Consider the following 14,438-nt stretch of genomic DNA (forward strand, 5'->3'; position numbering starts at 1 on the left):
ACTCTTGAAAATGCTTTTGTTTTGGTTTGGTTTTTGAATGATAGCTTTGGGAGTTGTTTATCACACAACAGTGATAAACAACAGTAACTCTTCCATTATTCTCACAGAGTATTCTTAAGATAGCCTCAGCCTCCCAGTGTAACTTGGGCAATCTCATGTTCTTGTTTTACCTTCACTCTTTTTTGGAGAGTTAGAAAGGTGTCCCCATTCCCTTCTCTTTAGTTCATTATCCAGACAGAGGTAAGTGGGAGATAAACCTTCTGCATCCTGAGGCTGAGAAACAAGCAGTTTGTTGCATGTGTGCTCAACACAGTAACTTCAGCACAGAAGAGATCTGTTCCCTGTAGTGTACTTGAACGAAAGTGACTGTGGCTATTGTGCTTGCTGCTGATCTCAACATTCCTCATATGCAATCAATAATATCCTGTCACCGACATGTTTTATGAAAATTCCTTTCCTTAGGATTTTTCCCCTCCTGAGAAGCTGAGAGGCCTCAGGAACAAACTGTAAACAATTCTTTTCTGCTGCTGTGGAATGCAACAGGGGGAATCTGTGATTGGCCTCATCTGGCTGTTTCCAATTAAGAGCCAATCACAGTTCACCTGTCCGGCCGGTCTCGGTCTGGGAGAAGACCTTTGTTATTAATTCCTTTTCTATTCTTAGCTTAGCCTTGTAGTGAAATCCTTTCCTCTATTCTTTTAGTATAGTTTTAATATATTATCTATCATATAATAATAAATCAAGCTTCAGATACATGGAGTCAACTTTCTCATCTCTTCCCTCATCCTGGAACCCCTGTGAACAAGACCACAATATCCTACTCAGGTCATTTTAGGGATTGAGCAAGTGCTTTGAACTGAGCCTACCACACTGGGTTTTTTCTCACATGATGCATGTCTTTAAGCACCAATAAGTTTGAGGTCTCATAAGGATACTTTTTTTTTAATACCCTTAGGATTAGCCTAAATTCTGCCTGTGACTATTTTAAGCAGTAGAATAGCTTTTGAATCTTATTATTTGAGAGAGTGATAACAGAGGAAAGATGGGAAAAGCCTAAAGTGTCTCCAAAAAACTAGTATTGACTTTTTAGCAATAAAATATGTCCTGAGACCAAATATGCTGTTTAAATGTAAATACCATTTCCATTTTCAGACTGTCTTTTGCAGGGGTATTTGAAGGGATTTAAAATGTACTTGTAGATGGGAAAGAGGCTATTGACCTTGAAACTATGTATGTGTTAGGAATAATGTTCCCCCTCCTTGAAATCCGACTGGTATTCTTTGAATGGGTGCTCAAGACCACAGCTCTGAGCAGTGGTTTCACGTGGCATTCATTGCCTAACTCAATCAAGACTGACTGCAAAGCTGTTTCTCAGGAGTCATAGACTATATTGCCTTGTCTTATTTTCATCCACCATGGTTCTGAATGTAACAGAGACAGCTGCACTAAGTACTACTCTTCTGGTGCAGACTTGATATAATAGGACAAGCGTGGTGTGTAGACACAATGCTCTTTATTAAATGGACTACTGTAGTCAAAAAAATATATTCCAGATATACAGGGTTTTCAGCATACAAGCACTTTTTCAAGGCTAATATTGAAGTAACAAATTCTTGAATCAAATAAGTGTTGAGAACACTTACTGTAAGTAGACAGGTTATTTGGTTATGTTGTCCAAGAGAAAAGATAGATTATGCTTATGAAGTTGGAGGTGGCTGATGTTAACAAAATGATAAAATGGTTATTTCATGGATTAAAAGAGATAGCAAATCTAGCATTGATTCAACAGGAACATACATCTACAAACTTTACTTTGCACAATGGATGAAACCCATCATGTAAAGTGCACATGGCAAGCCCAATGTGTCCTCTGTGTGTTAAGCTAAGTGTACACAAGAGAGACTTGATTGGCCTGTGCAGAGCAAGCTGGATGCTTTTGGCACATCTCAGACTTGCTGCACATGTGGGATAATCCAACATATTACAGTTGTAGTGGCTCATTCCTTTTCAACACCAAAATGTCATGCTCTATGGGAACTCCTATGAGTAATACTTGTAGAAATGCAGTAAGTCTGAGAAGGGGACATGGAAGTATTACAGGACCTGCAGGCACAAAGCCTTACTGGACCTCTCAGTTCCCAACTACTGCTGAATGATAAATATAAGCCAATGATGTCTTCTCCCAAAGCTTTCATGAAGACTGGGAGAGCAGGCTTTGATCTCAAGGAGGATGGAGCTGTGGAACCACAGAAGCAAACAATTTCTTACCATGAGAAAATATAAGCAAGTAGGAATGTTTTAGTGATTGCAGTGTGACATGGGCAGGAAAGATGAGAAGTGTGTTATAGAAACCTGTACTGAAGTTCAGGTTGATAGACATGGTTGTATTTTTATGTCAGAAAAGCAAAAACTTTCAGATGTCTTCGTGTGAATTCCCAATGTGACACTGGGCTCTGTTTTCCTCTTAGTCCAGAGGAAATTCTGCTTCCAAATTCTCACTCTTACTTTAGAAATCACCTGAAACCATGGAGGAACTCATTACCTTGCAGAGTGTTAAAACATTTGCCTCACTGGTGTCAGATGGGTTTTGAGATGCATGGATGTGTGTCAGTGAATGAAGAAGCACACAACTTTTTGAAAGAAAAATGGGTATAGCTTGTAAGATATTCCTTTGGCCAATTTCATTAGTTTAAATTGATTGTGTTTTAAAGATTTAGGTGTTGATTTTGGAAGTATAAAATAACATCTTTGAGAGACCAAAACAAATATATATATATATATTCTGAAGGATATGTGTGTATAGATAGATAGATAGATAGATAGATAGATAGATAGATAGATAGATAGATAGATAGATAGATAGATAGATAGATATGTTTCAGAAACAGTTGTTTCTGTAAAAGGGGAATAAATGTGTGTGTGAGTTGTTTATAAAATAGCTAAATACCTAGGTGCACACACTAAATACATTCTGATGTTTTCGTATGTGATTGTTTTCTAAAAAAATTATTCTACACAATAATTTTAAGACTTCAAATTTAATATCTCATTAAATGAGCTGGAGGGACAACTGACAGTGCTGTGGTTTCACTCACACAATAAATTGGCATAATCATTTACACAGAGAACAAAAGAAGTAGTTTAGAAATTTGTTTCAAGTTGAAGTTTAAGTTTTGAAGCACACAGAGACATTTGAAAGGTGAAATTCACAGATTTTTCATGCTTGCAGGTTTTTATAGCCTCTGGTAATGCATGTCCTTACTCTGACATCACATGTATGTGGAAAAATGGATGTAATATTTAAAGATATCTTTTGACAAAGAAAGTATTTCCATCTTCAGAAGTGAGATTTAGCTTTAAAGGATGATGAGCAGGTTCCAGATGTGTTTTTTCCTTAAGTATTGACAGAGAGAAGGTTTTATCAAGGTCTTTGTGATGTGCTTGTTTATAATGAGTAGACATTAGTAGAGCACATCTAAGAGCATATCACTAACAGATGACTAAAGAGAGCATATGGCAGGGAAAAGAAATATATATTTGTCCAACCAGTGTGGCTTGTTAACACTCCCACACTCATAAACTCATGTGTTTACATGTACTTACAATATTTTGCAAATCCTTTTTCTAATCAGCTAAAAATAAAAGCCAAATAATTTTTTCCTATATCAAAGCGTTAGGCAAAGTTGATTTAGATTTTTTTGTTTTAATCAAAGCAATTAAGCACTGCAGAAGATTTTTACAGTATTTGTTTTGCTTCAGCATTATGTCTTTACAGTGTATGTGTTATTTTCATTTCTCAGTGTTAAAAGTTTGGTTTTGCAAAATGCTTTTTCTTCACCCACCTGCCTACCCAAGGTTGTAGTACAAGAAATAATATAGATCAAAATAGCCTAAGCAAAATTCTGGTCTCAATCAGGTCACATGGTTTACTTCAACCATAAGATTTCCCTGGGCTTCTATAGCGTGAATCATAAAATCATAGTTACACCTACTAATAAACAGTTTGTAACCAAAGAAATCTCTGGACAGTTTACCCAATCCAGCCCCCAGCAACATAAAAAAGGAGTCTTTGTATCAATTTAATTTAGAAGGTAGATGAAGAAATGATGGGGAAATCTGTACAGCTCTTGACATCCAAAGCTTCTGATGATCCTGTGATCAGGAGTATAGTATTCACCCACCTTTTTGTAATAGACAGAACACAGTATCACTGTCTTCTCTTGCTGTGACATCTAAATGTGCCTTCTGTTCATATGGCATTAGTAGAAAGAAGATAGTTAAAAGATTGATTAGGATTAACTTTTCAGAAGGAAGAATTTATAAAGGAAACTGCACAGAAGAGCTGCATTTACATTTTATTTTCAGTAAATTCCTGGCAAATTCTTATTATATATTTACATCTGGAGCCAAGTATTGTCCTTCATAAAACAGTTTATTGTTGCAATTTAGCTTCATTAAAGTCATAATACAGCTTTAGGATATGATAGAGTAGTGCTGTGGGATTGAATTATAAAGAGATTAATTTCAGCTACGGGAGATAATTGACCCTATAATTCCTATCACCCCTAATCCCAGTTCAAATGAACCAGTGTTAAAAGTGGCAATACTCACAATATAGACAAGGTCATGACAGTTAGAATTGTTTTTTACTACCAATTAGATTTTCCCACTTGGTGCATTTGACTAATGTTGTCATAGAAAGGGATTTCAGGCATGGAAATACAGCTCCTTTAGAGGCACACAGGCACTGGAACTGATGGGTAGTTGGCTGTACATTCCCAGTGTACAAAATCAGAATGAAATTGAGTGCTGACCCCTAAAATTTTACTTCATCTGGGAATTCTGAATATGTTTTGATCCATGGTGGAATTAGGAACATGCTACACAATTTGAATCTGGAAGCAAATTCTCTTGAAATTCAACAAAGTTAACATATGGTGGTCCTAGCAGGTTTGGAACTGTCTCTTGGGCAATACTACATCTGAAGTGTATTTCAGATAAAGAATCGGGGAAAAAGTGAGGTACTGCCTGAATAGACAGTTGTTCAAAAAGAAATCATTTTGAAATTTAGCTGCAAATGACATGAAGGTTTAGAAAAATACAAAGATATATATATATATATAAAATGATATAGCTTAAAAATTCCCTGAAGTGTTCATGCCGACTTCAAATATATTAGCATAAGGACTCTTATGAAAAAACAACAGAAAAATGATACTTTTGCATAGCACGTTCAGGATAAGATAAATTTTCACATTTTTACCAGTTATCCATCAGCATTTTTTCAAGCATTTACAGATTTGACTTTTGCAGTAAGCTGAAACTGCATGATAAAGAGACCGATAATGATAAAAAGCAGATGTATATGCAAGCCTAGCTTGAAGGAGCAAAATATACTATTACTGCCCCTCCTGTGAAGTTAATCCTATTTCTTTTAGCTATTTCTTCATTAGTTAATGAGGTTTTAAGAAAAAGAAATAATTAAAGTGGCTTTGAAATGCTGTTTTTGCATCTTTGCCTTTAGGGACTTTTTCAAATATTCATAGAATAGTTTGCCATTGAAAGGTGCATTAAGTTTGAGTTTAGGCAATAGTTACTTTAAACATGGGTGGTCAGAAACCTGTAGCTGAAATGGCCATACACAGCAGCTAATCACTTTCCTCATTCAGATTCACCTCACTGGCTGGGCTCGAAATGTGAAATAGTGGTGAGAGGAGATGTTTCAATGATTAGGTCAAAAAAAAGAAACAAATTTCAAGTCTTACATCACAGATTTACTAGAATGAATTGGATTTGAATTTGGATGCACTTTGTGATTTGCAATCTTAAAAATGACAAATTTTCTTCTCTCTCACTTTCTATGATCAGTCTCAGATCAGAAGTAAAGGGCTTGTTTTCTATCTTTGTGAGATGAGTGTCAGTACAATTACTACCGCATTTTTGTCACCTCCTCCTGTGACCCAGGAATCAACCAACCTCTCTGTTGACCTCTGGGTAGGGAGTCTGGGATGACAGAAAAAGGGGCCCTCATATCCTGGAAGTGTTCTCTTTATCTTGATGTTGTACCACATTGTGAGGATGAAAATCTGTGGCAGTTGGCAGCTGCCAATTCCTGTGCCTCCCTTATCCACGAGTACAGGAACTGCAGTTTGTATTTTCATTTCAATATGGTGTATTTAGATTATTTTACTAGATAAAACAACCCCTTTATTTATACACAGAACTCCTGAAGGAGTGAAACTGGAAGTGGTGAGTAATTTTTTTCCCAGAGATTCAGTTTTGTATTTCAAGCAGCATTCTTAGAAGGAGGATGCAGTTCTTATGGATGCTATTGGATCTGAGCATCTTCTGCTATTATCTTGTGCATATGGAAGAAAATCACCACCCCCAGAGCTCTTCATATATGCCTAGTGCACTAGGCAAAGGCATTACATGTCTACCAACTCTTTAAATCTTTTACCATGGATGCAGAAAGACCATCCTGCACCTGAGCTCACAGATCACCTGTAGGCTGTTGCTTCTCAATTTGTCAACCACAAAGAAGAAATTCAAGGCAGTGAACAGTGTTTCCATGGTGTAGGTGACTATCAACTATGTTTCAAAACTGCTGGTCTTTCTTGTGTCATATTCAATTTCCAAAATACTATAAAATGGTTACTTTCTTAATTTCCAGCTTCATTATTTAAGTTTTATCCCACTCTCTTTTTAGTTGAATCTCTACTTCCTTGTTGTTGTTTTCTTTCTTTGTGTAACAAACACCACAGCAAAAATCAACACCACAGCAGTTCTTAGGTTTATACTTGATGAATGTGAACCATTTGCCTGTTATGCTCTTTTTGCCATGAGGACAAATATGGCATGTTGACAGCCAATATTAATAAGCTTAACAATGATACTGGCAGTTACTGGGTACAATTTTAGGCAGTGTTAAGTGATCTGTAGGGAACAGTAAAGCTATCCTTTAAAAGAAACTGATGTGACAGTTACACTCAGAATTCACTGGTATTTTTAATTGGTTTTGTTTTCCAGGTGATCCATATAACAGGCCGGTTACGTCTGAGAGTATCGCTGTCCCACGGACGGACGGTGCCCAGCCAAATCATGGGACTCGTGGTTGTCGCTCATGCTTTGCCACCTCCTACAATTAATGAAGTCAGGATTGACTGCCACATGTTTGTCACTCGTGTGAATATGGACCTCAATATCATCTACTGTGAAAATAGGTACAGCCTTTAGATCCTTTACTGCTTTGTTTTAGTTGAGTGTATACTTTGTTCCATGGGCTTGGCAAGAAGTTTTGAAATTTTTGACTTTTGCAATGTCATCCTGGTGTTGTAGGAGAGCACTGAATTCACTCTCATCATTGCTACCTTTATTTTCATTACATTCTTAGAGATAAAGCTAAATTTAAAACTGTGATTTGTAGGATGTTTTCTGGAATAAGGGAAGATACACCAGGAAATATTCCTCTAAGTTTTCTCTGCTTTTTAGAGTCTTTCACCGTCCCTCTCACAGGCAAGATTTGGGACTAGACAGACGTTGGTCTGACCTGTATGCCTGTCCTTATGCTCCTCCATCCTCCCCTCCGCAAGTTTTTCGGTCTGAAGTTTTAAAGTTTTCCATTTTTGAACTAATTTGCAGATTACAGCTATCATGCTCAGTGTTTAATGGAACAGAAGCACAGATGGCCGAGATAGTAGGCTAGAGAGGTGGGATCTGTTGCAGTTAGAGGTGGGAAAACTGTAGAATAAAATTGGTTAGGGGCATACTGGGAAAGACAGCAGTGAAATGGGAACAGGTGATGAAGAGCTGGTTGGGGGAGGCTGTGTTCTGTGTGATAGTGACAGTGATCTGGGAAGGTGAAAGAGAGGATTTAAATTCAGCTCCTGCTCCCTGGGGGCTGGGTGCCTGTGGCCCTGGGCGCTCTGCATGGTGACGTGTGAGGGCAGGACATGGCAGCCAGAGCCCATCCCACATCCCAGAGGGGAGCTGGGGGCACAGGGGGCAGCTCCAGCCCCTGGCACTGGGCATCTCCTGAGGACAGGCAGTGGAGTGGGCTGGGGTGGGGTCAGAGGGCCGATGGCCAGGCAGGGCTGTGGGGGTCTGGGCTGTGGGTGGGGTGGGGGAAGACCTGGGAAGCAGAGGGGCTGATCAAGACCATTGAGACCTCAGTGTCCTGATTTTGAAAAATCAAAACATAATCCAGGGAATTGGTATTCAGAGTAAAAAATATCTGAGAAGGAAATTGCACGTAGTAAGGTTGTGTCCCTTGATGGAAGTCTGAGGAAAAAGGGAAAAGGTTGGAAAGGAAGAAGGAAGGTAATGCAGCCAAAATAAATTTTGTGAAGGGGACATCATCAAAAAGTGGAAGAAACAAGGTGACTACTGCAAGCTTTTCTTGTGACAGCAATGATGGCATATGATAAATTGAGTGGAAGCTCTATGATATGAGCAATCATAATTGCTCAATTGTAATGGAACACCTGTGATCAGGATAGCATATCAATATGAACTTTGATTTAAAAGGATAAACTCAACTGTTAGGTTGAATCAGGATCTTAAACAACTTAAAATAATCTTGGATTTCAATTATGAGGTTGTCTTTGCTGCCACATTGCTGCACTGCTGGAATACTTTTTAAAATAATATTACTTGACTATCAGAGAGAACACATCATCTACACTTCCAAAGCATTATCTAAAAGTGAATATATTTTATTCTCATTTTTAAGCTTGGAAAAACTGCTTCATGGAAAGTGGCTTGCACGAGGTCACAGAAAAAGTGGACAGTGGCATTAAAGCTTGGGCTTTTTGCCTGAAACTCTAGCCAGTGAATATCCAGATGCTGTAGACTCTGGCAGCTGGCAAAAGAGCTTTGGGGGTTAGGGGTAGGATCTAGAACAAAAGTTTTCCCTAAGTCTTTGATTTCATTGTGACCTACCTGGGTAGTAATGGAAAGCTGCTACCACTGCAGAGTTTTTCAAAGGCCTCTGTGAAGTGAGTTGCTGGTATCTATCCAGTTCCTAATGAACAAATTCCCTTTTAACAAAATCACCTGCACTTACTGCTGCCTTTATTGGCAACCTCCATAAAAAAAGCCAGGAATCAAATAGATGTGAAAAATGAACTGTTCCATCAGGTCAAGAATGATATGAACTTTTAGGCCAAATTAGGAAGATTTATGCTTTCTCTCCTGTGAGTTTGGCATTTTTATGAGCCCTAAATTGTATATGTGGGGTTTTTTTAATTAAACATTTTTCTCAAACCTTCCCATTATATTCATGTAGCAATAAAACTTTCAAATGCCTGACAAAGACATCACTGAAAACTGTAAAATTCATCAGGTGAGGTGCACTGATCGGTAATCGCATAGGAAAGGCTGATAAGACATGGTAAGCTGTGGGAAGACAGCAAGAAAGTGTTGAGTTTATTAATATTTTTCAAATTTTAAGCTGAAGGCAGCATTATAAAGCAACTTTTCCTTGTTTGTTATGGATTTTATCTCATGGTAATGCAGAATGCATATACTGGTACTTGAATGAATGCTACAATAATTCCACTTTAAGCCTCTGTGTCATTGTTAAAAATCTGTTTAAAATATTTTATAAAGTAGTTTTGAATAGTAGAAATACTTCTGCCAGTGCTGGGAGGTGAATGTGCTCTCACTGATGCAGCAGGATTTCCACTCATCTAAAAAAAGACTGAAATAAGACTGACAGGACTTGGATTTCATAACAGCAACAGTGCAGAATATGACTGTAAAAACTGGATAAATGAACAAAAAAAAAAAAAAAAACAGAAGATGGGAAGGAATTAACAGAACAGCTGATTGAAGCTGTCAGATTAATTATCTGGGTGTTTGCCAAGGCTGTTCTCTGAGTCAGGGACGTTGGGATCTCTCTTCTGGGATTATAGAAAAGGAATAAGTATCCCACCCTGAATATATGAGCCTGACTCCTGGCATTGCGGGCAGCTACGAAATTCTTAGCGGTGCCACAGTAAAGCAAGCACAACATTGTTGAAAGCAGAGAAAAATGGATCCATGCTGGGCAAGCTGTAAGCACTATTTATGGAGCAATGGGGAGTTACTGGCAGCTGCAGGGAGTATGGAGCAGAAGCCATGCCACTTAACTGAAATGAATGCTCACAGTGGACCACTGGATCAGCAGGGGTGAGATCAATAGTACTCCTACTTTTCCAAGTGGTTGCTTGCTTGAAACAGCAGTGAGCAGGAATGACATTACTCAAGGCTTTGGGTGCATCTTGTTACTTTCCTCAGAATGAAGAGATCTCCTTCATAATCCTGGACTCAGTGCACAAACTAACCAGACAGTAGCTTCCCTCTGAGACAAGATCTGTTAGCTACTATACTGGCTATTTCTAAAAATTCATATTTTGCTTTAAGAGTGTAAAATACAGATGTAAAATTTTGTTGCCTAAAATGTGGTATGGTAATCTTTGTCTATTTTGCAAATATAGGATTTGTGTCATCTAAGATTCACCATCTAAAATAATCTGGGATTTCTTTATTAGTCAGTGGAGTGAGAAAAGCACCTGCAGAGGAAAAATCATTTCATATGGTGGTAAATAACTAAAAGCAAAATGAGAGACTGATGCTAGAGTGCATGATCAGTCTGTGTGTTTTCAACCGTTAAGGACTGAAGACCATTTGGAAAGAGACAATAGCCAGTTTAATTGTGGACTGTGATACCACATCTGCTAATATGTGCCCAAAAAGAAATGAGCACCTGGCAGAGGTGTGGCTTGTTGGCCATGGCAGTGGTCGTCAGTAGATCCTTCAGTTGTGCAGAAGCAGTCTTGGGTAGCAAACCTCAAGCCTACAAATGTGTGCACAATTTCAGCAAATTCAGCACAACACTGTACCATATACCTACCTTTAAACTTCAGTCGTGTTAGCAGTCCTGTAAGTCAGTGGAACCATTGATCTGCTCAAACACAAGCCTATGAATATGTTTTACACGACCACACAATAGTGGCCTGCCTAGAGATTGCCCCTTTCTACTAGGCTGGCAGGGTGGGATTTCCTCTCCCTGATTTTATCCTAGAATGTACCACAATCATTGCAAATTATTTCAAACCCTAAAAATATCCTATGTCTAGAAAACAGACATAGTTTCAAAAGCTTACACGAGCAGGACATTTTCCAATTTTCTGTTTTCTCTTTAATTTCTGTGCTGTGTTTAAGGAGGTTGACCCCTTGACTCTCCACGATACGAGTTTACACACGCACACAGACACAAGTGCACAGACACACACGCACAAAGGTCTGCAGAATAGATTTTAAAGTTTCTATGTGCAATAAACAACAAAGTCCCAGTTGAAAGGACCCAGACTGAAAGCTGAGCTCCCAAATGAATTAGACTAAAAAAGATAACACCCTGAGGCATCTGTGTGTCTCAGCATTTAAATTATATCCCTTGAAATATGAGTTTGGACTTGGTGCCAAGAAATGGTTGAAGAGCTTTTTCATGAATATACCCAATAGAAGACCAATCTGTTGAAATGAAATGTGTCTCTAATCATTTGGTATAAACATAACATGTTCCTACTTTATTATGTAACCTTGAATCATCTTAGTCTTTTAATGAGGATTTTGGATTGTCACTAATGCTTTACAATTTCATGGAATTACATCGTTCTGGTGTTATGCTACATGGAGAATATGCACTAGAATTTAATTTTCCACTTACTTAAATAGATAAAATAATTTCTAGGATTCTTTGAAAAGAATTTTTTCTTTTTTTTTTTTTTCCTCTAAGGTCTTGTCTCATTTGTACAGATATTCCATTCAAATGATATAATGCTGAAAAAACTTTTTAGCAGATTTAACTTTCTGAGTCATTTGACAATTCTTTTGTTCTTTTCTTTCTTGAATTATAGGCTTTATGTTCTTTTTCCTTTTTAGGATTAGTGATTACATGGATCTGACCCCTGTAGATATTGTAGGAAAGAGATGTTACCACTTCATTCATGCTGAAGATGTGGAAGGCATTAGACATAGTCACTTAGACTGTAAGTACTTCCATTTTTGTCAAATTATCTGGTACAACAGCTGATTGCTCCTAAACTATTATTTATGTTCCACAACTGGGATCTTCATCTTACATCTGCTTTTTTTTTTCTTGTCAGAGGTTTTCATAGAGGATGGTTTAAATGTAATTCTTTGTGTGATTTGTTTTCAAGTCTTTTTATAGACATATAAGACCATTTAAATATGTGGAAATAAAGCATTATATTTGTATTCCTTGAATTTCCAGCAGGTGCTAATTTACATGTGCTATGCATTATTTTAATCTTTAAAGAGGCATTGCTCACATGAGAAACTCCCTTCCTGGGACAGAATAAGAACTCCTCCTCTTTGAGGATTTTGGGTTTTTCAGAGTCATAACATGGAGGACAAAAAACTGCAGCATAATTGGGATTTCATGAGGTTTTTTCATACAGAACTGAGCTACAACTCTGCTAATGCTTTAACCACCCCATGTGTTAATATCTAAGTAGCCCCTTCCCTGTAGCATCTAAGTCCCTGTTGTATGCACACTGGTAGTATCTGATTAGGATAAGGATAACAGAAGTACAAAAATGTTGGAAGAGACAAACCTTACCAGAGAACATGTGCAGTGTCTGTGTGTGGGGGAAGGGAGGTTCAGCATGATTCCCTGTAATTAAACTCTTTGTATTTCTCTTACTAAAAGCCACAGGGCCTAATTCTTTTCTTGTTGAGATCTGTTGACTTCAGTGATGGGGCTCATGATTTACCCTTGTGCGAAATAAGACTTCTGCCCATAATCTCTAATTTATCTGTGCCTGCAGTGAAGCCAGATAATTCTTTGGGAGTTTCAGTGACTGACTGCATTTATGATTGACTTTGGTGTTTTTCTTAATCCAGAAGACGATCTGCAAACTGCTTCTTAAATTCAGAGTCACAGATTTGAATAACTCCGCTCCCCCTGCATCATGTCCTACTAACATTTCCTAATAAAAGGGCAGCAGCCCAAATGCAGCCACATTTAATTAGATTTTACAAAACCATAAGACTACACTAGAAGGCAGAAAAAAAATGTTCCATCCCAAATTACTTTGCATGATGTGCAAGGGAAGATAGGAGGATAACTCTGACTGGAAAGCAGGAGCATAGGGACAGCTTCTATGACAACATATGGCAGCCAGCAGCAGTATTAGGCTGTGTAAAGGTTTCAGAAGTTTCTAGAATGTAAAATGTGTTTGGCATAAAATCAAGTTAGATATATTTCTGCAGAAAAAAAAAAATAAAATCAACTACCCAAAGGGATAAACAAAATAATTTTGTGTCATTTAAATTTTAAGAATTTAATATCCAGGAGATTATGTCAGTTGCTGAGAAATGAAAAGAAAAATTCAGAAACTCAAATTCTTGGTGCTCTTGAAACTGGAAGTCAAAAATGACAAGTTGCACTTTCACTGCACTATCTGACCAAGGAAATAAAAGATATTTATGACTCAGATTTACCATACCACCTGGCATAGATGAACATCCCATTTGAAAAAGACCTTAATCTTCTGAATGACCACTTCTCTCTCAAATAGGATATGTTTTATGAAACATTCATCTTCAGAAAAATCCAAGATCTATGCAGAGAGTATGAGTGTAGTGTGGTCCAGTATATAAGCACTGGATTAGGACTCAGGAGACCCTGAAGACAGAAACCACTTCAAGAAAATCACTTCAACTTACTGTATTTCTGCTCTCACTGTATGTCCAGTTTAGCTGATTGGATTGCAAACTTTACAAACACAGGGATTTCTCCCACTATCAACATTCAGCATAGCAGGGCTCAGAAACTTGGCTGTGTGGCTATAGCATCATTATTCTCTCTAGGCTAGTTGTTTTTTTTTCAATAGACAGGGCTGGTTACTTCTTTTATGTATATTTGTTTTCTTGCCTTATAGGAACAAGATATTCATAGAATCATTTAGGTTGGAAGGAGGTCTGGAATATCATCTAGTTCCACCTGATACTCAAAAAAAACCAGGATCAATACTAATTCAAAGCAAATTTTTTAGCTGTTTGTCTAGTTGATATTGAAAAACTTCAAATTCTCCACAGCTTCTCTCAGTAACCTGTTCCAATTATCTTGATAAGTGTCAGTTATCCTCACTGTGATTTTGGGGGATTTTTTCCCTCCTATCCAGTTGGAATTTCCCTGTTTTGATGGTGCAGCTCCATCTTTGCAGTATCCTGCTTGCAGATATGCTGCTAGGTTCCCCTTAAGTCACCTCATCTTCAAGCTAAACAAGGCTGATTCCACAGCCTTTCCTCACAGAGCAAGTACACCAGCCCCTGGGTGTCTTGACAGACCTCTTCTGAGCTCACTGAAGTTCATCAATATATTTCCTATGGTAGGAGCCTAAAATTAGATTCCAGATGCAGTTTAAAGA

General features: G+C 37.9%; 1 protein-coding gene across 2 annotated transcripts in view; it reads left to right on the top strand.

The window, feature by feature from the left end:
• Positions 1-14,438, top strand: part of NPAS3 (neuronal PAS domain protein 3) — a 591,794-nt gene that overhangs the window by 553,820 nt on the left and 23,536 nt on the right. For both annotated transcript variants that reach the window (XM_030240757.2, XM_030240756.2), the window contains 2 exons: positions 7,030-7,223; positions 11,926-12,032. In XM_030240757.2, coding sequence (XP_030096617.1) covers positions 7,030-7,223; positions 11,926-12,032 — 301 coding nt within the window. The remainder of the gene's footprint in view (positions 1-7,029; positions 7,224-11,925; positions 12,033-14,438) is intronic.

The sequence above is a fragment of the Serinus canaria genome, chromosome 5 (genome assembly GCF_022539315.1).
Source record: "Serinus canaria isolate serCan28SL12 chromosome 5, serCan2020, whole genome shotgun sequence".
Taxonomy (NCBI): domain Eukaryota; kingdom Metazoa; phylum Chordata; class Aves; order Passeriformes; family Fringillidae; genus Serinus; species Serinus canaria.